The 24,469-nt window shown below is 41.6% G+C and overlaps 2 protein-coding genes across 2 annotated transcripts; both read left to right on the top strand.

Annotated features, from left to right (window-relative positions):
* The first annotated feature begins 260 nt into the window (after window positions 1-260).
* On the top strand, window positions 261-791 carry LOC135990063 (epidermal differentiation-specific protein-like). Its single transcript, XM_065637440.1, has one exon. It carries the CDS (start codon window positions 261-263, stop codon window positions 789-791), a length of 531 nt encoding a protein of 176 aa, XP_065493512.1.
* Window positions 792-20,942: 20,151 nt separating this feature from the next.
* Window positions 20,943-21,473, top strand: LOC135990019 (epidermal differentiation-specific protein-like). The gene has a single exon (XM_065637305.1). The coding sequence runs from the start codon at window positions 20,943-20,945 to the stop codon at window positions 21,471-21,473; it is 531 nt and encodes a 176-aa protein (XP_065493377.1).
* The last annotated feature ends 2,996 nt before the right edge of the window (window positions 21,474-24,469 follow it).

Here is a 24,469-nt window from a genome sequence, read left to right as displayed (position 1 = left end):
TGTACATATCTCATTTTACTTTTTTCTTCCAAATTCAAGTTTCTGTGTCACGCCCTCACTCTTTTCCAGCTGCTGCTATATTTATCCTCTGCTAAAAATATTTTACTTGTCCTTTTTTCCCCCCTCTCCAGCATTTTGTGTGTGGTGAAAAAAGCCTTCTTACCGGCATTGCTTATTTTCTTGATTTTCTCTTTTCCTCTTCTGTAGGCTGTCATCCAGCTCCTACAGCAAGAAATCCAAACTACAGAAGTCCTCCTGAGATGGGAAAAATCATCATTTATGAGCATGCCAACTTCCAGGGTTACTCCAAAGAATTCACCAGTGACATTGCCAATCTAAAAGATGTAGATTGGAATGATTGTATCTCCTCAGTGAAAGTAATAGGTCGGCCTTGGGTGGCTTATGAGCACCACAGCTATACAGGCAAGTTACTTGTATTTGAGGAAGGTGAACATAGCTTTGTTGGTGAAGAGATGAATGATAAAATCACATCTCTGCAGTTGATCACTGAAAATCTGCACAATCCCCAGATTACTCTCTATGAACATTCCAACTACCAAGGGAAGAGCAGGGTGATAAGAGAAGCAACCAATCTGTCTAGGGGATATGACAATGACATCACGTCTTCTCACAAAGTCCAGAGAGGTGCCTGGCTGTTGTGTGAACACAGCGATGGAAGTGGCTTTTGTTACATTGCGCGAGAACATGAACACCTTCCACATTACAGTGCAATTGGTTTCAATGACAAGCTTTCATTTCTGCGTCCCCTTCTCCCTGGCTGTGGCTGTTAGACTGCAAATCCTGCAATGCTGAGGGAAGATGCAGGCCCAGCAAGAAATGTGAGACCTAGATCTCTGTCTGTGCTTGTATTGCCTTTTTCCCCTCTGTCACAGAAACACTGAATGGGAGAGCTCTCTTTCATGCTGCACTGCAGATGTGTATTTCTCAATCCTACCTTGCACAGTTCTCCATCCCCCTAATCCCCATGAACACAAGAACTATCATATTTAGTCATATGAAAGAGACTCAAAGATAAAAGACATGTGAGGAGTGTGTAACCTATTACGCCTGCAGCTGACAATCAGATGTCCCGCACTATGTGATGTAAAAACATTGCATGTTGCTTCTGTTGCTAGATGCATAACCAAAATGTGAGTATATAACCAGCATTACTTACTTTGTAAATTGTTTTACAATGCTCTTGCTTTACCATGGCCTCTGTCATTTTTTGTATTCCCTTTTGTGGTGTTGCCATTAAAGAAGCTATTGAAAGGAACAATGGGTCTATTTTATGTATTGTTTATAGTTTAATATAGATAAACATTGCCTTTTCATTATGAGATCTCTCTATGTATTAAGAGAACAGTTCACAAAGTCACTTGTGAACATTTTTCATGCATCTCTCCTGAGAGGTTTTATCTTCTTCCATTCTCACTTGCCAGTAACATTGGGTTCAGGCTTGACTCAACCAGACTGAAAGTCTTGGTAAGCATGCCAAGTATTGCTGTGATCCTGTCCAAACTCTCACCTGAAGACTTTACTTAATTATCACAAGATTGATTGTATCTCAAGACATTGATCATACTAATGATCACAGAATCACAGAATGTTAGGGATTGGAAGGGACCTCAAAAGATCATCTAGTCCAATCCCCCTGCCAGAGCAGGAACACCCAGATGAGGTTACACAGGAAGGTGTCCAGGCAGGTTTTCAATGTCTCCAGAGAAGGAGACTCCACAACCTCCCTGGGCAGCCTGTTCCAGTGTTCCGTCACCCTCACTGAGAAGTTTCTTCTCAAATTTAAGTGGAACCTCTTGTGTTCCAGCTTGAACCCATTACCCCTTGTCTTACTGTTGGTTGTCACCGAGAAGAGCCTGGCTCCATCCTCGTGACACTCACCCTTTATATATTTATAAACATTGATGAGGTCACCCCTCAGTCTCCTCTTCTCCAAGCTAAAGAGCCCCAGCTCCCTCAGCCTTTCCTCATACGGGAGATGCTCCACTCCCTTAATCATCTTTGTGGCCCCGCGCTGGACTCTCTCCAGCAGTTCCCTGTCCTTCTTGAACTGAGGGGCCCAGAACTGGACACAATATTCCAGATGAGGTCTCACCAGGGCAGAGCAGAGGGGAAGGAGAACCTCTCTCGACCCACTAACCACCCCCATTCTAATACACCCCAGGATGCCATTGGCCTTCCTGGCCACAAGGGCACAGTGCTGGCTCATGGTCATCCTGCTGTCCACCAGGACCCCCAGGTCCCTTTCCCCTACACTGCTCTCTAATAGATCATTCCCCAACCTGTACTGGAACCTGGGGTTGTTCCTGCCCAGATGCAAGACTCTACATTTTCCCTTGTTATATTTCATTAATTTTTTCCCCGCCCAACTCTCCAGCCTGTCCAGATCTCGCTGGATGGCAGCACAGCCTTCTGGCGTGTCAGCCACTCCTCCCAGCTTGGTGTCATCAGCAACCTTGCTGATAGTACACTCTATTCCCTCATCCAAGTCGTTGATGAATATATTGAATAATACTGGTCCCAGAACTGACCCTTGGGGACTCCACTAGATACAGGCCTCCAACCAGACTCTGCCCCACTGACCACGACTCTCTGGCTTCTTTCCTTCAGCCAGTTCACAGTCCACCTCTGTACCTGGTCATCCAGTCCACACTTCCTCAGTTTAGCAGCGAGGATGCTGTGGGAGACTGTATCAAATCCTTTACTGAAATCAAGAAAGACCACACCCACTGCTTTGTCATGGGATTTGTAGTCTTCTACTGCCATAAATTATGTAATAAAACAGAAAGCTTTGATAAATTGGAACTGATTGATTGGTTGATCGCAATAGGAAAACTTGTCTGATTTTTTTAAACCTTTTTATTGTGATATGAGATGAGATATCATTTTGAATTCACAGTGTTTCAATCAGAAAGGAAAATCCCCTTCTTCTAAAGTTACCTCCATTGTAATTCTACATCATGATGGTGTTTTACCTTTGTAACAGTCTCAAGAGTCACCATGTGGTATGTTCTACTGCAGCCCAAACCTATGGGGGTGTGGCAGGCGCATGTCGAAGGACACACACCCCTCCGTGTTCTGATAGGCCCGGCATGGCACTAAGGGAGAAGACCACAGACTGCTGGAGACCATTTGAGACCCTTCAAGGTTGGCTGAGACCCTTTGGGACTCTTCCATTTTTGCAATCACTCCCCAGTGATGCCTGCACAAAAGACCAAAGATTACACAAGTATGCAATCCCGAGGTCTGTAACAAGCCCACCCATACAGGCACTGGCAGCACACACCATCATGAGGACTACTCTGCCCACCAGTCTCTTTGTGGAAACCACACCAGACACCAGAGGATGCTGTGCATTGCTGGATCCGGACTACAAATCCCATCATACACATTGCAAAGTCATGAAAGTGGTTAAATCTTTCTCTCTCTTTTTCTTTCTTTCTTTCTTTCTTTCTTTCTTTCTTTCTTTCTTTCTTTCTTTCTTTCTTTCTTTCTTTCTTTCTTTCTTTCTTTCTTTCTTTCTTTCTTTCTTTCTTTCTTTCTTTCTTTCTTTCTTTCTTTCTTTCTTTCTCTCTTTCTTTCTTTCTCTCTTTCTTTCTTTCTTTCTTTCTTTCTTTCTTTCTTTCTTTCTTTCTTTCTTTCTTTCTTTCTTTCTTTCTTTCTTTCTTTCTTTCTTTCTTTCTTTCTTTCTTTCTTTCTTTCTTTCTTTCTTTCTTTCTTTCTTTCTTTCTTTCTTTCTTCCCTATATTTCTATTATTTTGCTTTTAATAAGTAATATAATAACAGAAGGTTTAAGGTCCCACATGTGCTGCAAAACTCTTTTCTGTAAATCTTTTTGTCACTAGACTGCACCAATTGAGCCTAATTCATGTAAATCCTTCTGCCACTAAATCATTTGCCAGTTGGGCCAAGCTGCAAAATAAAAGTCTTCGTTTACAGACCTTAAGTATTGTGTACACTCTTTTCGAGCCAAGGGGACCAACGAATCTGAGTCACCTCTCCCCCCACCCATACCTCTGGGTGGGATGTGACAACACCAATGCACATTATGTTTTTGTTCCCTCTATTAATGCAGCTCTCCAATACTAATCACTTTTGGAGTGGCAAATCAAGCAGCAAATGTCATATTCTACCCAAACCAATTTGTGGAAGAAATGATTTTGGAAGTCTTATTGAATTGCCTTGGTCATGTCTGAGCGATCCCTCTCAGCATTTCAGCATAATAATGACTCTACATAGGCACTATTAATAGGAGAGAGATTATTTAGGATGTCTCTAATTATTTTTGCTAGGAAATACACTTAATGACATTTCCTTTGTTAAAAATACCATTTCCTAAACAGGAAAGAAGATATTCTCTTATTTTCTTGGCATGTATAACTGAAAGATTGTTTACAGCCAGGATGTCTCTGAATCAGATAATTGTTATCTCTGAGTTTTCCCTCTGATTCTCTTGGGCAAATAAAAGAAAAAATTACCTCCCAAATTTGCTCTTATTCTGTCATTTTAACCAGCTTATATTGCAATCTGTCTCTGGTTCTCCTGGTCACCAGAGAGGGGCTTTTCTTTATTTTGTGGATGGGGTTCTAGTTGCTCTTGGAGTGAAGTGCATTGCAGACTAGCAGGCAATTTCCACACTGTTCAGCTAGCAGTGCCCTTGAAATCATATTCTCTAACCATCTTTACCTCTCACCCTTGTGGCAGGCTTTAAGAGGCATCTCAGGAGGACACAACACCCTCCCTGCCATTCCCTACTGTACTTCTTATGTGATGTGCATCCAAAGACAGAAGCATTGGCATCTCAATCTACCTGTCAACACAGGGATAAATAGTATCTGGAGGACCCAAGCCTGCTTAAACTAGGCATGGTGCTAATACAGAGTAAAAAGTCTGCTTCCGAAATAAACAATCAATAAAAAACGTTCACAGAGAGGATTATTACTAACTCACAGTGAAGTACAAATGGTGTGCTGGTTTGGCTGAGATAGAGTTAATTTTCACAGGAAGCTGGGAGGGGACACAGCCAGGACAGCTGACCCAAAATAACCAAAGGTTATTCCATACCATATGACATCATGCTCAGTGTATATAATAAACTGTGGTAGCTTGCCAGCGTAGGGGGAATTGTTGCTTGGGAGCAGGCTGAGCATTGGTTTCTTTGTGTTGAGTGATTGCATCGTGTATTCCTCTCTTTGTAGGCATAGGGCTGTGCAGACCCAAGTATGTCTATGGTAAAGCTTTAGCGTGGTTACAGCTAAAGCTGGATGGCTTATGGTTGTGGTATTAAAGGATACAAGAATAATGCATTTATAGTTGCTTAGAATGGACAGCACCTAACGTAGTGAAGCACAGTGGAAAAAAAAAAGACGCGTAAGGAAGGAATTGAAGATTATAGAATGGTTGCATATGTACAAAGGAAAAAAAAAGATGCAAGAACATCTTTGTTGATGTCATTTCCTGGTTTCTGACACTATGAGATGAACTTTCTTGTAACGTAGTATTTTGGTGTGCAACATATAAGCGTTCAGTTAATCTTTTGGCTTTTAATGAGAGTAGAAACTGCCCTTAAATTGGTACTTTGGGCTTTTTTCTCCTTCTTTTAAGAAGAAGATACAAATGGCCAAATGAGTTACCTACTATTAACCTGGCAAAACCCAGTTAAAGGGATTTATTTTTATTGAAGGATATCAGAAACTGGCTATATTTAACTTCAGAAGGGTTTAATTTACTTGCAAAAGACTCTATAACTACTCTCGCTTGCTGTGTCTAAGCAAGTGTTGAAATCATTCAGTGAAGGAGGGAGGGAGGGAGATAGAGAGTTCTGTCACTTGTATTTATTCTATATAATTATTAATTTTATTTATGCCTATGAGACAAAACCAGGAGGCAGTCACAAATACTCAAATTAAAAAAAAAAGTCTGCAAATACCTAATTGGCTTGTTGTGCATAGCTTCAGCTGTCTCCTATAATCTACATTAGCTCTTTTACAGGTTTTCTTTCCTTCCCATGCTACTCGTAAATGTAACGCTTCTGCCAACACCAGCAAGGTCCAGGTGAGATTTTGAAAGGGTTACTATGAGGACAAGGCCTTACCTGGAAACTTGGGAAAAGTCAAAAAAGCTTTCTAGTAGTCAGGTAGCTAATTCCCTGGGTTTGCAGGCATGAAACACTTGGCTTAGTGAACTGTATTATTATCAAAGGAAGAAAAGAGAAGTCCAAAATGGTAGATAAATAAGGTAACACACGTGGGATTCTCGCAATCCCATTGAGACATAATTATTTGTCCTAGTCTTCTATCAAGCATTTTAGTTTATAAGAAATTTGCTCACAGACATCACTGGGCTCCCTTTTCAAGACAAGTGCCTTTCCAACACATGCAAAAACCCCATGGCCATGTTCCTCTTGATTCCTCTTCCTTTTGAGCTACCAAATGCCAGTCTAGTGTGAATCTTCTTCACTTGGGAATTCTTGAGTTTGCATTATTTTTGCTTTCTAAAGTGGATGGACATATCTGAAGAAGACTGCAGCAAAAAATACTGAGTTTTTTTAAAAAAATGTGAACATATTTTTAAGGAATGGTTGACCAAGTTAAGACTGTTTAGCCTGAAGGAGTTAATAAGAAGAGTTGAAAACAGTCTTTGAACACAAAAAGAGGAAGGAAGGAGTCTGTTCTCTGCTTTTCCCCAGTGGAGAGAAACAGTAGAAGCAGCTGTGGAGTTTTCAGAAACCATAAATAGATTTCAGAAAATCTCCATCGTGCCATGAGCAGAAGCTTGAAGTAGAAAACCTTAGAGGTCCCTTTCAGCCTAAATGTTTCTACAGCTCTATAAACCTCTCACAGAGGTGTCATAGACACAGCTCCCCATGCACCAGAGAGGAGTGTAATCCTACAAAAATTTCGTAGTCAATAGCCAAATTTGGGAGTTTAAGTGAGGCTCATAACAGGACTGTGGGCTGTTACCAGCATTGTATAGCAGTAAATATTGCAAAGTCCTCATAGGTGTCATGGCAAAGGAAAGTTTTAAGGAGGGATATGGATGGGGATGTGTCAGAAGCTTTGCATCTACTATCTATTGCAGAGCCTTTTTTTTTTTTTAAATCAAAGTGACAGAATATAAGCAAATGTGAAAGTGTCATGTCAAAAAATCTAGCAAAGGATTCTTGGAAGTTTTTCAGTAACAGGAGGAGAAAGTAAAGGTGGAGATGGACTTTGACCCTTAAATGGAGCCCTGTTGATTACTTTTGATGAGATACCGAGACCCTGTGGAAGAGTTGGGAGGGAAGACTGACATTGTGGAAATGGACTTTGTAAAGGTCAAAACAGTAATCTCCAAGTTATATGACTGGAAATTATTATTAAACTTTTTATTAAAATTGAACAAAGGATCGGATTTGCCACAGAGTGGCTAAGACTTTTTAATCTTTACTAGAATTACTGACAGAAACATTTAGGCTGGAATGGACCTCTCTAGTCCAAGCTCTTGTTCACAGCAGAGCTACCTCCAAATATGACCAGGTTACTCAGGGTCTTCTCCAAGTGATTTCTGAACAGCTCCAAAGGTGGAGATTCCTCAGCTTCTCTGGCCTCTCTGCAAGGGCTGAACAACCCTTGGACTAAGAATTTTTTTCCTTATTTTCAGTCAGAGTTTCCCTGTTGCCCATTAAGACCATTGCCAGTTGTTCTTTTGCTCTGAGAACAACTAGCCTCTCCTGGTATACACTATGTTCCAGTGCCATGCAGTGGCCTGTGTGGGGGTCTTGCCACTTTGTTCACATTTCTTTTGTAGTGGGGCACCTAAAACAGATGCAGTGTTCCAGATGTGGCCTCATCAGTGCAGAGAAGATGGGAATAAACCCTTACTCTGCTGGCTACTCCTGTCCTGTTGTGCAGTATGCAGATGGTCTTCTCCAACACGCAATCACATGAATAGCTCGTGTTCAACTTCCTGTCCACCAACAGGGTGGAGTAAGAAAGAGACAACTCAGAGGCAACTGTAATTCTTTAATTTATCTGTGGTTGCATATACTAAACACCCTTAATCTTGAGGTAGGGTAAAACCTTTACAGCAGTAGTGAGCGCAACAGCTACTCTTCAAAATGAGTATAAAAAAAGGAGTAAGTTGGGTGGAAAAGAGCCAAAACTAGAGAATCCTCTGCTCAGAGGGATGTACTGTAATGTCACTTCACATACAAGTCGCAGTGCTTTACAATAATTTTGGATCAGGAAATGGCAACAACCATCAAATGCATTTCAGGTAAGACTTCTGCTCCCCTGGATGATCCAGACTTTAGATGTTCACAGAAGAGGGCCACCATAGGTGTTGTTCCTGCAAGATAGCACTTCATACCAGTACAGCCCCTATACCTCGTCCTTAATTAAATTAACATTGTTAGGGATGAATGTCAGCGCAACTCTCTATAGTCCACATATGATCTGCAATCTCCTCAAGGAGGGGGCAAGATCATTCCCTGTTTGCTTCAGCAATGCTGTGATGTGGTTCTCTATGGTTCATCTTACAAAAACCTGTTAAATAAAAGAATGCTTTGAGCTGGAGTATTTTTTACACATCCTGAGGACTATGCAGATTAACTTTCCTAGGGCATCAAAGCTTTGAGAGAAATAAAAGAGATTAAACCACATGTCAAATGCTGATGAAAACCTTCATAAGCTTTCTTTTTTTGTTCCTGTACAGACTGCTGTATAAGTACTCCTCCTCGAGGAAACAGGAGATTGACAGTTACAGTACAGATGTAGCTATTCGTTGATAACTACATCCATTGAATTTGCAAATTCAGACCTACAGCTTAGTTACCAAAAAAAAAAAAAAAAGGAGATAATTTATGGAAAAACTGAGGAAAACCTAGCATCTCCTAAGCAAATTTGATTGGAATATCTCAAAAGATGCAAAAAGTTATGTGTTTAGAATAAAATCTTGAATTAGTAGAGGGGCCATTTCAGACTTTCCTGTTGATAATATCTGTAAAACCATCTTCTATAAAACAAATTTGGGGAAATAACCATTTCATAACAAAGCACGATTGTTCTCTATAATATGTTTCTCTCCATAATTTTAAGTACTATGTAGCTTTAGCATACATAAAGTATAAAGTACAAAATTTACCAGAATAATAGATTTTTTTATATTAAGAGATTAGGCCACATTGAGGGTTTATCACATGTGGAGCATAGTATAAAAGTTTACACAACAATATTTCTTTAGCTAGCAGGTAGCAGCCACGAAATTCCATATGGTTTAATTTGAACAGGATTTCTGCTGCTGTATGGTTAGACTGCTACTGAGAATAAAGTGAGCTCATCTGAAGTTTGTTTTGATATCACTACAATGGTGGTGCTGTGCCAAATGACAAATCGAGGGGAAAGAATTAAAAAAGTAATACAAAAGAAGAGGTTTTATTCCGAACCTCTACCTTTTATGTTTGTCACATCCTCCTGGACACTATTTGTAGATTCAAGACATCATTAGTATAAGTTATTGTTTCTACATGTTTGTAGAAGGAGATGCAGAGAAATCATTGCTCTGAAGTATCCAAGCTCTGCTAACATATGATGATGAGTTTTGTTATGGTTTACTGTGACCTTTATAATTCTTCTCATCTGACTTCTGAGTCTGTGTGACTCAGAATGAAGGAAGATGTACCCAGCTGTTTCATCCAGAAATCACCTGTAGTGGAGAGATGAAGATCAATCAAGATGAAGTCTCATCAAGAGCTGGATGGAACTTCTTTACTGTCTTAACACATGTACAGCTTAATTTGGGGAAAATTTGTATAACGAGTCAGCCAGTATAATAGGATAAACTTCAAAGACAACAGAAAATGTAATTTATGTGATAAATAGTTCAGTCTGAATCTGGCCATGGGAAATGACAAAACTATAAATGAGAGTTGTGCAAATTCCCCCTCTTGGCTGTCACCTTTTTGCAGGTCTCGTTTGTAGAATGAGAACTGACTCATTATGATCTCTAACAGGAAAGTAACCTTGAGACAGCAAAGATAGGATGAGAGTGTGAAAGCGATTGCAAAGCAAACATCTATCAAGAGGTCATCTGTGCATTTTGACAATGTTGTTTAGTCGTGAATGAAAACTTACTGCATTATAAGCCAGTCAGCACATTTCTAAGTGTTTCAGAAAAATAAAAGTAATAAAGTCTAGTTCCAGGTGACCAAATGTCACTTTTCAACAGCTGGATTTTTCAAACGCTGGTCTTGGTAGATCTTATTTAGCTTCAGTGTTAAAATCTTCAGAAGTTTTGCACATATGCTGCAGAAGAGAGGGAACATGCATCCTAGAAGAAGAAGGTGTTGAGAGAAGACATCTGGGAAAAAACTCTTTTTGAATTACATGGCTATGTTTTCCCTGGTGGCTTATTACTAACAATTTTGATGGCTTGAGGTACTCCTTATATGTTCCTAATAACTATGGATGAATGACAGGTTTGAAGAGTTGTTGTGGTTTAACCCGAGCTAGCAATACAACCACGATAGCCACTTGCTCACCCTCTCCCCCACCCCACAACAGGGGAGAGAATCAAAAGGGAAGGGAGAAACTTGGATTGAGATAAACATAGTTTAATAAAATAACAAAATACTAATACACTACTAGTAAATATATATATATAAAAAATAGAAAGAAAAGATATGCAAGGCAATTCCTCACGAACTCTGTCCACAACTGAGCAGCCAGTCCCGGCAAGCCACACCTGGGGTCCTAAAGCCGATCCCAGAGAGAGAAACGAGAGGAAAAAGGCAGAAAAGCCCAGAGGCCTCTGCAGAATGACAAAAGGCCGGGCTATGCATCCCGCACCAAAAACTGCCCCGGCTCCAACAAAAAAGGGCAAAGAGAAGAATGGAAGATAGTGGAAGAGCCAACCGAAGAGCAAACCAGAAGGTCCTAACTCTGTGGGGGACTATGGTGGGTCCATGGATTCCTTGACAGAGGGCATGGGAACAGAGATCAGCGTTGAAGATATTAAAGCCTACCCGTGAGAGAGATGGGAGTAAAGGAGTATCCGGAGATATTAAGGTGTACCCGTGAGAGAGAAGGGATGTACCCGGCAGAGAAAAGGGAGTAGAAGAGTAACGTTGATGACAGAAAAATTAGCCAATGAGATGTTACTGCTGTAACTTGTAACAAATAGTGAAGAGACACATGAATTGGTAAAACTGTATAAAAATGCACTTGTGGCAATAAATGGCATCTACTACTTTCATCCTGGAAGAACTTGGTCTATGTCGTTTGTCGTCTCAACTATGACATATGGTGACCCCAACGTGATCCTGCACGAAGAAGGATCTCGCATGAAGAAGAGACAGTGGCGAAGCTGTGACAGCCGATGACGAGCTGGGGAGACAGAACCCAGTATGGCTGACAGAGCAGCAGGGGGGAGCTGCCAAAGATCCGGATCCTTGAAAAGACACCACCCAAGAGTAGGTGAACTACCGGGAACATGGCGGGGAACTTATCTAAAGAAGAGGGTATTATAGTATCTACATGGAAATTGCTTCTGAAGAAGCAGGGTATTAGCCTTCTGGAACTGACTTTACGAAGGATGTTACTATGGGGCAAAGCACTACCCAAAGATCCAGAGAAACAACTGAACTGTTAACGACATGGCACTTGTTGCTAGAGACTTCGAGAGGATTAAAAGAGCAACGGGAACAGGCAGAGACTGTGGAGGGGGGTGGCTTTCCTGGGCTAGATTTGAAAAAAAAAAAAAAAAAAAGTGCACTGTTCCGAACCCCCCTGTTACTAATGATTCTCCAGCAGCATTCAAGTCTGCGTTATCTGATCACTCGGATGAGGATGAGGGTCCACAGCATTTTCTTGAAAAGTTAAAAGGAAAAAAAAAGGAGCATGTGTACATGTTGCCCTGAGATCAGATAAAAACCATGAAAGACTCAAGCAAAATTAGACCTATGCAACTTAACAGCTATAGATCATTTAGGACGGAACGATGGGGAATCATTGAAAGGGGCAGGTATCCCCCAACTCTTGTAAGACACACTAATTGGCACACCACAATTACAGGTGCGATTAGTTTCTGAAATCCTGAGGCAGTCAGCAGATCTTGCATATCAAGCTATGATAAAGGTGCCTGAAATCGACAAAGCAGCCAAATTATTTATGACTATTAATCACGGTCTCGATGAGAATTACATGCAGTTTATCGACAGTCTTCAAGAGGCCATCAATAAGCAGGTTGAAAACTTAGAAGCTAAGGAAGTACTAATGTTGAAATTAGCAATAGAGAATGCTAGTGTTTGCTATCAACGTGTTATCTGCGAGTTTTACAGTACATATTACGTACTTCTGTGTATTGCCTCTCTGAAAATCAAGCAGCTTGTCAGGAATGTGAGTTAATTGTTTTACTGGTTGTTGTTACAGTTGTTTCTTTTTATAAGTGTGTCGTAAAACTTTCTCCCCACTTTTCCCACTTGTGCTGCAAACAGCCCTGTGCTTCCCCCCGCCTCCCTCTTCTCATGTTTTTTTACTTACGAGATGGGGTCGGAAATGACTGATTTCAGTCGTGTTCCTAAGAAATCGGTATTGGGAGGTGTTTTAGAACACAAGGAAGCACTTGGAAATATGAGGGAAGAGGATCTTGTGAAGTATTGAAATCAGTGGTGGCTGCTGTGTAAGTTAAATGATTGGGAAAACTGGCCGGAGAATAGAACCTTTAAGTACCTTTAAGTATCTTTAAGTATAACACAGCAATCATAGATGTCTTCCTTGTTAGCCTGTTTTCTTTGTGGGTATCTGTTTAAGCATGTTGCAGTTTTAGCAGGTCTTTGTCTGCTGTGTGGTACGGTGAGTTTGCAGACTGTTAAATCATGAGAATCCATGGACTCAAAATGTGCGGTTTGTGATAATACAGAAGATCATGAGTAATTTAGTTTTTTACTGCGTGAATGTGATGATAAAATTTTGTGTGTAATAGCCGTTACTTTTCTTTCTACCATGCTAGCTTTATTCCAGCATTCAGACTTGCACAACTCTGCGATAGGCTGTGTCTCATCTCGGTGTACTAAATTTGGCTCTTTTGTATGCACACCAAGTAAAGAATCCTGGTTGTGGAATAACAGTTGTAGCACGCCAGATGAGACACTAATAAAAGCCTTGCCCAGTCCAGCTTGCTAGGGCAGCGGGGGGTGGGTGCCGATTGGGCTCCAGCGCGCACTGACCCGTTTTGTCAGGGAGACCCAGGGGCACTTCTACCTGGCTGAGCAGTAAGCAGCCCAAAGGTGCGATGCAAAATCAAGATACTGTCTTGAATAAGTGTAATTGTGATCCATCTGGGGTGTTATCTTCCTGTTCTCAAACTAAGTCCAAATAACGACCGTGCTAGCCGTGGAAAAGAAAGGTTTCTAACTGCGTGAAGAAAATTAACTCATTCTCAGTCAAACCAGCACATTCCACCCCTTATTCCTTACCATTTACGGCATGCTTAGGCCTTATCTATACATTCCAGTTAATTACTACTACTATGTATATACGTATGCACATATATACATATACACATATATACACAGATGCAATTCATCATTCTCTTAGTCACTGGGCTTTTGAAAAGTTCATTGAGTTCATTTAATCAATGACTTCAAGCTTCACTTATCACAACAGTCTCCCAGGGCAGGAAAAATGGTATATCTAGTGCGTCTCATGCCCACGGTTTGTGGATTAAAGACATCAACTTCAAATCAGTTGTCAGGTGCTACTTGTTGAAGCCAGCTCTGGCTTCATCACCACTGCATTGATCTGAAAGACACTTGTTGAACACTGTTAGTATGGCATATGGCATCATGTAGCAATTAACATCACGCAGTTCAGTATTGAATATTCTCACCTAGTATCAAATCCCCTTGAGGTACACACCGAACTTCTCCATCCTTAAGCATCACACACCAGGTGCTGCCAGGTCCCTGGGCAAAACCAATCCCACGAATGGACTTGCCTTTGCCTGAGGCAGGAGTAACCCAGACTGCCTTCCCTAACGTATTTTTCATGTGTACTACAGGGACTTTATCTCCTTCTACAGTATGTAGAAGTTCAGGTTGGGCAGGTCCAGCTCGATCGATTGATCCTCTAGTGTTGACCAACCAAGTGGCTTTTGCTAAATGTGAATCCCATTTTTTACAGGTTCCATCACCCATTGCCTTTAGTGTAGTTTTTAACAGACCATTGTACCTTTCAATTCTCCCAGAGGCTGGTGCGTGATATAGGATGTGATATACCCACTCAATACCGTGCTCTTTGGCCCAGTTATCTATAAGACTGTTTTTGAAATGAGTCCCATTGTCTGATTCAATTATTTCTGGCGTGCTGTGTCACCAAAGGACTTGCTTTTCAAGGCCCAAGATAGTATTCTGGGCTGTAGCATGGGGTACGGCATATGTTTCCAGCCATCCTGTGGTTGCTTCCACCATTGTAAGCACATAATTCTTACCTCGATGGGTTCGTGGAAGTCTAATATAATCAATCTGCAAGCCTCTCCATACTTATATTTTAACCATCACTCCCCACACCATACAGGCTTTAACCGTTTGGCTTGTTTGATTTCCGCACATTTCACATTCATGAATAACCTGTGAAATAGTGTCCATAGTCAGGTCCACCCCTCGATCATGAGCCCATTTATACGTTGCATTTCTTCCTTGATGCCCTGAAACATTGTGGGCCCACTGACCCAGGAAAAGTTCACCTTTATGTTGCCAGCCCAAATCCATCTCAGCTACTTTAATCTTAGCAGCCTGATCGGCTTGCTGGTTGTTTTGATGTGGCTCAACTTTTAGACACATGAGTGTCCATATGACGTACTTTTACAGGGAGGCTCTCTAACCAGGCAGCAATGCCTTGCCACAGTGTGGCAGCCCAAATGGCTTTACCTCTGCATTGCCAGTTGCTCCTCTTCCATTGCTGTAACCATCCCCACAAGGCATTTGCCACCATCCATGGGTCAATGTAGAGATAAAGTACTGGCCACTTTTCTCGTTCAGCAATGTCCAAAGCCAGCTGGATGGCTTTCACTTCTGCAAATTGACTGGATTCACCTTGTCCTTCAGTGGCTTCTGTGACTCACTGTGTGGCACTTCACACAGCGGCTCTCCACCTCCCATGTTTTCCTACAAGACGGCAGGATCCATCTGTGAACAGGGCATACTGCTTTTCAGTCTCTGGCAGTTTATTATACGGTGGTGCCTCTTCAGCACGTGGTACTTCCTCTTCACCTGGTGACAACCCAAAGTCTTTGCTTTCTGACCAATCTGTAATCACTTCTAAGATCCCCGGGTGACTGGGACTCCCTGTTCGAGCTCATTGTGTGATCAATGCAATCCATTTACTCCACATAGCTTCAGTTGCATGATGTGTAGAGGGAACTTTCCCTTTGAACATCCAGCTCAGCACCAGCAGTCGAGGTGCCAGAAACAGCTGTGCTTCAGTACCAATCACTTCTGAAGCAGCTCAGACACCCTCATAAGCTGCTAGTGTCTCTTTTTCAGTTGGAGTATAGTTGGCCTCAGATCCTTTGTATCCTTGACTCCAAAAACCTAAGGGTTGACCTCGATCTGCCAGAGGCTCCAGGTAGGGCCATTATCTCTGGCTGCAGTGTAGAGCACATTTTTAACATCTAGTCCAGTCTGGAGTGGCCCAAGGGCCACCGCATGAGTTATCTCATGCTTAACTTGTTCAAAGACTTGTCGATGTTCCGGTCCCCACTCAAATTGGTTCTTTTTACAAGTCACTCAATAGAGAGGGCTCACAATCTGGCTGTAGTCTGGAATAAGCATTCTCCAAAAACCTACAATGCCCAAGAAAGTCTGTGTCTCTTTCTTATTAGTAGGAGGAGACATAGCTGCGATTTTGTTGATCACATCCATTGGGATCCGATGATGCCCATCTTGTCTTTAGAACCAGGAGCTCAGTCCTTTCTGTGAGCTTAGGAGTATGAAAACAGAGATCCTTTGCCAAGCTTTTGTGTTAACGTGTCCCATCACTATCACCTCTTGCTTTTCTTTGGTGCCATGAAAAGCCTTACTGCCAGCTTTGGTGCCCTGCAGAGAGGAGTGAGGCATGTAGGAGTTTGCTGTTGCCCCCATCACTCCATAGCACAGTGGAAACACACTCAGACTCACCCTTTGTGTTGCCTTCATGGCTCATGCATTTGTCTAAAGGCCTTTCCTGAGTATGCAGGTGCCGAGAAAGATGAGAATGTTTAGTTTGTGCTGAATTATGTCTATATATTTTTTTTTTTTTTCAGAAACACAACTAAATAATTTCATGAGTAAAACATACTAGCAATCTAAGAAGAATGAATGTTGTTCAATGGTAACATGAATGCATTCTATTCTACACTGTTTTAGTCTCTGTTCTTCCAAACATTCCTCCCTTTGGTGTGTTCATTCTTCCTTCTCTTACCAGTTGGTGGACACCATGGTTTAGGAGTGGAATGGGGCCTTCACCCTTCCAACAGCACTGAAGTGTAGGGTGAGCTCACTGCAACACATGAAAGAATGCCACAAAGGTGTGATATGGCAGTATAGCAAAGCTGATTTCACATCTAGATGCTGCTAGAAAGTGAGGTCCTGCTTCTCCCCTCCAGGCTTCAGAATGCAAATTGCAATTGCCTCTGCAGAGCAGTAAAAGAATGAACCATGTGGAAAAAAAACCCTATGTATTTTTGCGCTAGCTTGGTTCTGTGATCTGGCACACCATGGGCTCAGACAAGGACCACTGAAAGAAAGAGATGAAGCTAGTGTACAGGCTGCCTGTTTTGGCAGGGGTGTGCTCTTTCCCTTCCCAGCTCCTAATCTTCTCCCGTAACGTCCTACCTGACAGAGCAGGGGTCCCTGAAGCATCCTACAGTGGGGCATGTTATAACTGTGACCTTGAAAGAAGCCCTGCTGGTCAAATGTTGCCCCTTGATGTCATGTTTAATGACAACCTAGAGCAACCAAGGGATGCATCTGCTCTGTAGCTGTAAGCACGACTACGATTTTTTTTTCCTTGGGAGTTCTGGTATATGAAAATCTGGCTCACAGCCCCTGCCTCCTTGGTTCCCCTCAGAGGATGGCACACGGTGCCTGGCCAGTCTGCCTGTATCTGAGGTATATTTGAGATCTACCACTACTGAACTCGTGGATATTTGATTTGCTTGCTTCAATAACCGCTAAACCTCCTCTGAGTCCTTATGAGCTTTCTCATGTCTGCTGGTAAGGAAGGAGACACTCTCTTCCAAGGATGGTTCAGCACCTGAAGAAGCTGGGCAATTTCCAGCCTTGGAGTTGCTCAGAAAGGCAAGTCGCTCAGGCAGGTGCTGAGCAGCCCCAGGCAAGTTTAGATTCAGCCCAGCTATGAGATGTGGGGGTTGGACTCAAGACCTGCAGAGGTCACTTCCCATCTGTATTTTTCTGTGAAGCTCAACAGTCGCTCATTTGCTTTCACCATCAGTGCAGCTTGTTCATTTTTTTAACAAAGATCCCATTGTTTCCTGCCACTGTAGTACAGCTTGCCAGCATGCTAGCCAATTAACGTGTCTGAAAATATATTACAGAGTAAACCTGCAATATGAAAATAAACAGAAATATTGCCACTGCAGCTCTGCCAGAGCCTCCTTGCCCTGCTTTACCAGCTCAGCATCCAGGCAGCTGCTCAAATGGCTATGTAGGTGAGAAGGGGGAAAGTGAATTAAAAAAAAAAAAAAAATCTATGCCACCTCTGTCACTTGGATATGTCACATAGAAACCCTTTGGAAAACTAACATTATGTCTCAGATGTGCTTCCCAAGTAAGAAAAACTGTAAATGGAAGCAAGCAAAAAAATTCTACAGCCCATGCATCACAAAATACTTTGATCTGTTTTTATTACTGTGATGCAGCTGGCTTCTAGAGAATAAAGACAAACAAGAATTAAAGGTCTAAGGTTTATCAAGATGCTCGCTCTTCAATGAACTTTGGAACCAGAGCAATAAAGTAGCTGGTTGTAGGAAGGCCAAAACCTAAATAAAAGAGTTAATGATTTTTTATCTCTGAGGGTAATATTAGCCACTCCTCAGTTCTGTTGAATGGGGAAGTTTCACAAGATGTCTGTGCAAGGTATAAATACAGGTACATTGTTTTGGTTTGATTGCGGGGTGACAATAAAACTGTGGCAGATGTATTGTTAACCCCCTCTCCCCCTGCTTCCCCCTTCAGCCCTTCCCTCTCCCCCCTTCCCAGAGAGAAGAGAGTTGGAAAAGTTAAAAATGTTTTACTAATGCTACCAATAAAAATAGAGAAAATAATACAAAATATACAAAACCAATCTTGAAAGTCCCGGCAACTGTTCTGGCAGATGTAGGGCTGGCACCTGAAGTCCTGGACTGGACTCTGCAGCCAACCGGAACTGGATTCAGTCTGTCACTAGGCCTCAGTTCGCAGGGACAACTCGCAACGTCCTCTCCCACCGTCGGCCATAAGGAAAAGGGACAAAATCCTCGCGATCCTGCACTTTTATATGAAGTATCACATGAATGGGATGGAATACTTTAGTTGGTCAGTTTTCAGTTCACCTTCTGCTTGCGCATCTCGCAAGATGCATCATTATCAATGAGCTTGCATTCCATTGCTATGTCTACCAAAACATGTATCTAGCTTTCAGGAAAACTGCAGTTAGTAAGAAGACTTTAGCTGACAGGGAAATTCACTAAAAGAGAAACTTGTTTTTAACAAAAGCAGGACACACATGAACCACCTCTCAGAAACAGCAGCACGGGGTGGGCGAAGTGCCACCAGCTCTCCCCATCTGAGACGCTAACATCAAGGTGAGATGCACACGTTTTACATGAAAACTTTCAGTGGCTTCTTGGGCAGCTACTGTGAAATGCCATTGAAGAGAAAGAGGTTTAAGTGTTGGGATGAGAGCTGTAAAACGTATGTGAGAATCTGATGTATGTATTTGCAGAAATTTAACAAATCTTTGAGGTGATGAGAAGACAGCTGCAAGATAAGCACACTTTACAAAGGGAGAGGGTGGAGAGAGCCATTGCTACAAAAGGGGTGAAAGTGAGCATATTTTACAAATATGGATGTAGGATCTTTATGTTGAGTCAGCAAAATTAACTGGTTTGGTATTATTATGATTTTTTCTATAGGCAGAAGGTCACTTTTCTAGCGCTCTAATCAACAATGTTTGGGTACTCACAACCTCTATAAATTCAAGCATAACTGTGAAGAAATGCTTAAATGTTCTTAATCACCATGCTGGTTTGACTGAAATCGAGTTAATTTTCTTTATGCAGTTAGTAACTTTTCTTATCAGTAGCTAGCATGGTCTTTTGGTTTGGATTTGCTATGAGAATAATGAGATAACACGCTAGATTTCCACTGTTTTGCCTGAGAAGAGCTAACTTCTTTCTTTCAGTAGCTAGGATGTGTTTTGGGGTGGGTATGAAGAGATTGTAAGAACTCATTGGTAGTTTGGCTGTTGTGAGCGACTTTTTCAACTGTACAGCTGAAGCTGCAAAGCATCTGGGAGGAGGCACAAACGGGACAGCACCTAGACTGACATCCAGGTTGGTCAATTCACTATTCCTTACTGTTAACATCATGCTCAGTATATAGCTGGAGCTGGCTCTTCCGGCTAGTTAGTTCTGTTCTGTTTGACCTTTTGGTTCTGTTCTGTTTGGAGCTCCACGTGAGCTCCATTGGAATTTGGCCCCTTGCAGTTTTGGCCTTTTTTGCCCTTTGCCTTTTTGCTTTCCTGCTGGGATCGGCTGTTCAAGACTGGAGTGCTCTATTTTCTGGGGCTGGCTGTTTGGTGCGATCGGAGTCCATGAGGGATTGCATTGAGTGTTGCTTATTTTACTTTATTTATATTATTATTTTGTTGTCTTATTAAACTGTTCTTATCTCAACCTATGAGTTTTTCCCTTCCTTTCAGTTCTCTCCCCTGTGCCACTCACGGGGTGGTGGGCAGAGAGCGAGCGGCTGTTGTGGTCTTAGTTGCTAGCTGGGGTTAACCACCACAATCACGTAGAGATTTTTTTTTTTTAATTGAGACTTAAGTGAGGTGGGTTTTTTATGGTGGTGGTGTTTTTTGTGTGTGAGGGGTTTTTTTGTTTGTTTGTGGTTTTTGTTTGGTTTCGTTTGTTTGTTTGACTGTGTTGCTCAGGTCTGTCAATTTTAGTCAGACTTTTAATGTTACTTAGGCAGACCTGATCTTCTCCCATCCCTTGCCAGAATCAACTACAGTAACTGTTTCTTTCCCTCAGACGTATTTGCCATGAAATCTGATTTTTTTTTTTTTTTTGCAAAAAGAGAAATAAATTATTTCAGTGAGTCTAAAAGTTGAGTTCTGCCTTAGCAGAATAGTTTTTTTCCTCCTATTTACAGTACAAAATGCACTTTCATTTAGAAATTGATCGAATGTCTCTACTTCCTTACTTGTAATATAATGTGGATCATGAAAACTAGTTCTAACAATAAATTCCAGTTTCTAAAATAATTCTTAAATGCAGGGTCAATTATAAACTGATTTATCACCAGTTCTCTATTTTATGTCATTATTTTTAGGATATACCAATAAGATGTTAAACTAAATGCTCAGATGTCCCTTGCGCGTATACATAAACCAACATACACAACTAAATAAAACTGGACCATTTTGGTGTACATATCTCATTTTACTTTTTTCTTCCAAATTCAAGTTTCTGTGTCACGCCCTCACTCTTTTCCAGCTGCTGCTATATTTATCCTCTGCTAAAAATATTTTACTTGTCCTTTTTTCCCCCCTCTCCAGCATTTTGTGTGTGGTGAAAAAAGCCTTCTTACCGGCATTGCTTATTTTCTTGATTTTCTCTTTTCCTCTTCTGTAGGCTGTCATCCAGCTCCTACAGCAAGAAAACCAAACTACAGAAGTCCTCCTGAGATGGGAAAAATCATCATTTATGAGCATGCCAACTTCCAGGGTTACTCCAAAGAATTCACCAGTGACATTGCCAATCTAAAAGATGTAGATTGGAATGATTGTATCTCCTCAGTGAAAGTAATAGGTCGGCCTTGGGTGGCTTATGAGCACCACAGCTATACAGGCAAGTTACTTGTATTTGAGGAAGGTGAACATAGCTTTGTTGGTGAAGAGATGAATGATAAAATCACATCTCTGCAGTTGATCACTGAAAATCTGCACAATCCCCAGATTACTCTCTATGAACATTCCAACTACCAAGGGAAGAGCAGGGTGATAAGAGAAGCAACCAATCTGGCTAGGGGATATGACAATGACATCACGTCTTCTCACAAAGTCCAGAGAGGTGCCTGGCTGTTGTGTGAACACAGCGATGGAAGTGGCTTTTGTTACATTGCGCGAGAACATGAACACCTTCCACATTACAGTGCAATTGGTTTCAATGACAAGCTTTCATTTCTGCGTCCCCTTCTCCCTGGCTGTGGCTGTTAGACTGCAAATCCTGCAATGCTGAGGGAAGATGCAGGCCCAGCAAGAAATTTGAGACCTAGATCTCTGTCTGTGCTTGTATTGCCTTTTTCCCCCTCTGTCACAGAAACACTGAATGGGAGAGCTCTCTTTCATGCTGCACTGCAGATGTGTATTTCTCAATCCTACCTTGCACAGTTCTCCATCCCCCTAATCCCCATGAACACAAGAACTATCATATTTAGTCATATGAAAGAGACTCAAAGATAAAAGACATGTGAGGAGTGTGTAACCTATTACGCCTGCAGCTGACAATCAGATGTCCCGCACTATGTGATGTAAAAACGTTGCATGTTGCTTCTGTTGCTAGATGCATAACCAAAATGTGAGTATATAACCAGCATTACTTACTTTGTAAATTGTTTTACAATGCTCTTGCTTTACCATGGCCTCTGTCATTTTTTGTATTCCCTTTTGTGGTGTTGCCATTAAAGAAGCTATTGAAAGGAACAATGGGTCTATTTTATGTATTGTTTATAGTTTAATATAGATAAACATTGCCTTTTCATTATGAGATCTCTCTATGTATTAAGAGAACAGTTCACAAAGTCACTTGTGAACATTTTTCATGCATCTCTCCTGAGAGGTTTTATCTTCTTCCATTCTCACTTGCCAGTAACATTGGGTTCAGGCTTGACTCAACCAGACTGAAAGTCTTGGTAAGCATGCCAAGTATTGCTGTGATCCTGTCCAAACTCTCACCTGAAGACTTTACTTAATTATCACAAGATTGATTGTATCTCAAGACATTGATCATACTAATGATATAGTCTTCTATTGCCACGAATTATGTAGTAAAACAGAAAATTTTGATAAATTGGAATTGATTGATTGCTTGATTGCAATAGGAAAACCTGTCTGATTTTTTTAAACCTTTTAATTGTGATATGTTTGTAGAAGGAGGTGCAGAGAAATCATTGCTCTGAAGTATCCAAGCTCTGCTAACATATGATGATGAGTTTTGTTATGGTTTACTGTGACCTTTATAATTCTTCTCATCTGACTTCTGAGTCTGTGTGACTCAGAATGAAGGAAGATGTACCCAGCTGTTTCATCCAGAAATCACCTGTAGTGGAGAGATGAAGATCAATCAAGATGAAGTCTCATCAAGAGCTGGATGGAACTTCTTTACTGTCTTAACACATGTACAGCTTAATTTGGGGAAAATTTGTATAACGAGTCAGCCAGTATAATAGGATAAACTTCAAAGACAACAGAAAAAGTAATTTATGTGATAAATAGTTCAGTCTGAATCTGGCCATGGGAAATGACAAAACTATAAATGAGAGTTGTGCAAATTCCCCCTCTTGGCTGTCACCTTTTTGCAGGTCTCGTTTGTAGAATGAGAACTGACTCATTGTGATCTCTAACAGGAAAGTAACCTTGAGACAGCAAAGATAGGATGAGAGTGTGAAAGCGATTGCAAAGCAAACATCTATCAAGAGGTCATCTGTGCATTTTGACAATGTTGTTTAGTCGTGAATGAAAACTTACTGCATTATGAGCCAGTCAGCACATTTCTAAGTGTTTCAGAAAAATAAAAGTAATAAAGTCTAGTTCCAGGTGATCAAATGTCACTTTTCAACAGCTGGATTTTTCAAACGCTGGTCTTGGTAGATCTTATTTAGCTTCAGTGTTAAAATCTTCAGAAGTTTTGCACATATGCTGCAGAAGAGAGGGAACATGCATCCTAGAAGAAGAAGGTGTTGAGAGAAGACATCTGGGAAAAAACTCTTTTTGAATTACATGGCTATGTTTTCCCTGGTGGCTTATTACTAACAATTTTGATGGCTTGAGGTACTCCTTATATGTTCCTAATAACTATGGATGAATGACAGGTTTGAAGAGTTGTTGTGGTTTAACCCGAGCTAGCAATACAACCACGATAGCCACTTGCTCACCCTCTCCCCCACCCCACAACAGGGGAGAGAATCAAAAGGGAAGGGAGAAACTTGGATTGAGATAAACATAGTTTAATAAAATAACAAAATACTAATACACTACTAGTAAATATATATATATAAAAAATAGAAAGAAAAGATATGCAAGGCAATTCCTCACGAACTCTGTCCACAACTGAGCAGCCAGTCCCGGCAAGCCACACCTGGGGTCCTAAAGCCGATCCCAGAGAGAGAAACGAGAGGAAAAAGGCAGAAAAGCCCAGAGGCCTCTGCAGAATGACAAAAGGCCGGGCTATGCATCCCGCACCAAAAACTGCCCCGGCTCCAACAAAAAAGGGCAAAGAGAAGAATGGAAGATAGTGGAAGAGCCAACCGAAGAGCAAACCAGAAGGTCCTAACTCTGTGGGGGACTATGGTGGGTCCATGGATTCCTTGACAGAGGGCATGGGAACAGAGATCAGCGTTGAAGATATTAAAGCCTACCCGTGAGAGAGATGGGAGTAAAGGAGTATCCGGAGATATTAAGGTGTACCCGTGAGAGAGAAGGGATGTACCCGGCAGAGAAAAGGGAGTAGAAGAGTAACGTTGATGACAGAAAAATTAGCCAATGAGATGTTACTGCTGTAACTTGTAACAAATAGTGAAGAGACACATGAATTGGTAAAACTGTATAAAAATGCACTTGTGGCAATAAATGGCATCTACTACTTTCATCCTGGAAGAACTTGGTCTATGTCGTTTGTCGTCTCAACTATGACATATGGTGACCCCAACGTGATCCTGCACGAAGAAGGATCTCGCATGAAGAAGAGACAGCGGCGAAGCTGTGACAGCCGATGACGAGCTGGGGAGACGGAGCCCAGTATGGCTGACAGAGCAGCAGGGGGGAGCTGCCAAAGATCCGGATCCTTGAAAAGACACCACCCAAGAGTAGGTGAACTACCGGGAACATGGCGGGGAACTTATCTAAAGAAGAGGGTATTATAGTATCTACATGGAAATTGCTTCTGAAGAAGCAGGGTATTAGCCTTCTGGAACTGACTTTACGAAGGACGTTAC

This window comes from Caloenas nicobarica, chromosome 1 (genome assembly GCF_036013445.1).
Source record: "Caloenas nicobarica isolate bCalNic1 chromosome 1, bCalNic1.hap1, whole genome shotgun sequence".
Classification (NCBI taxonomy): Eukaryota; Metazoa; Chordata; class Aves; order Columbiformes; family Columbidae; genus Caloenas; species Caloenas nicobarica.
This window is presented reverse-complemented; position numbering and strand designations above follow the sequence as displayed.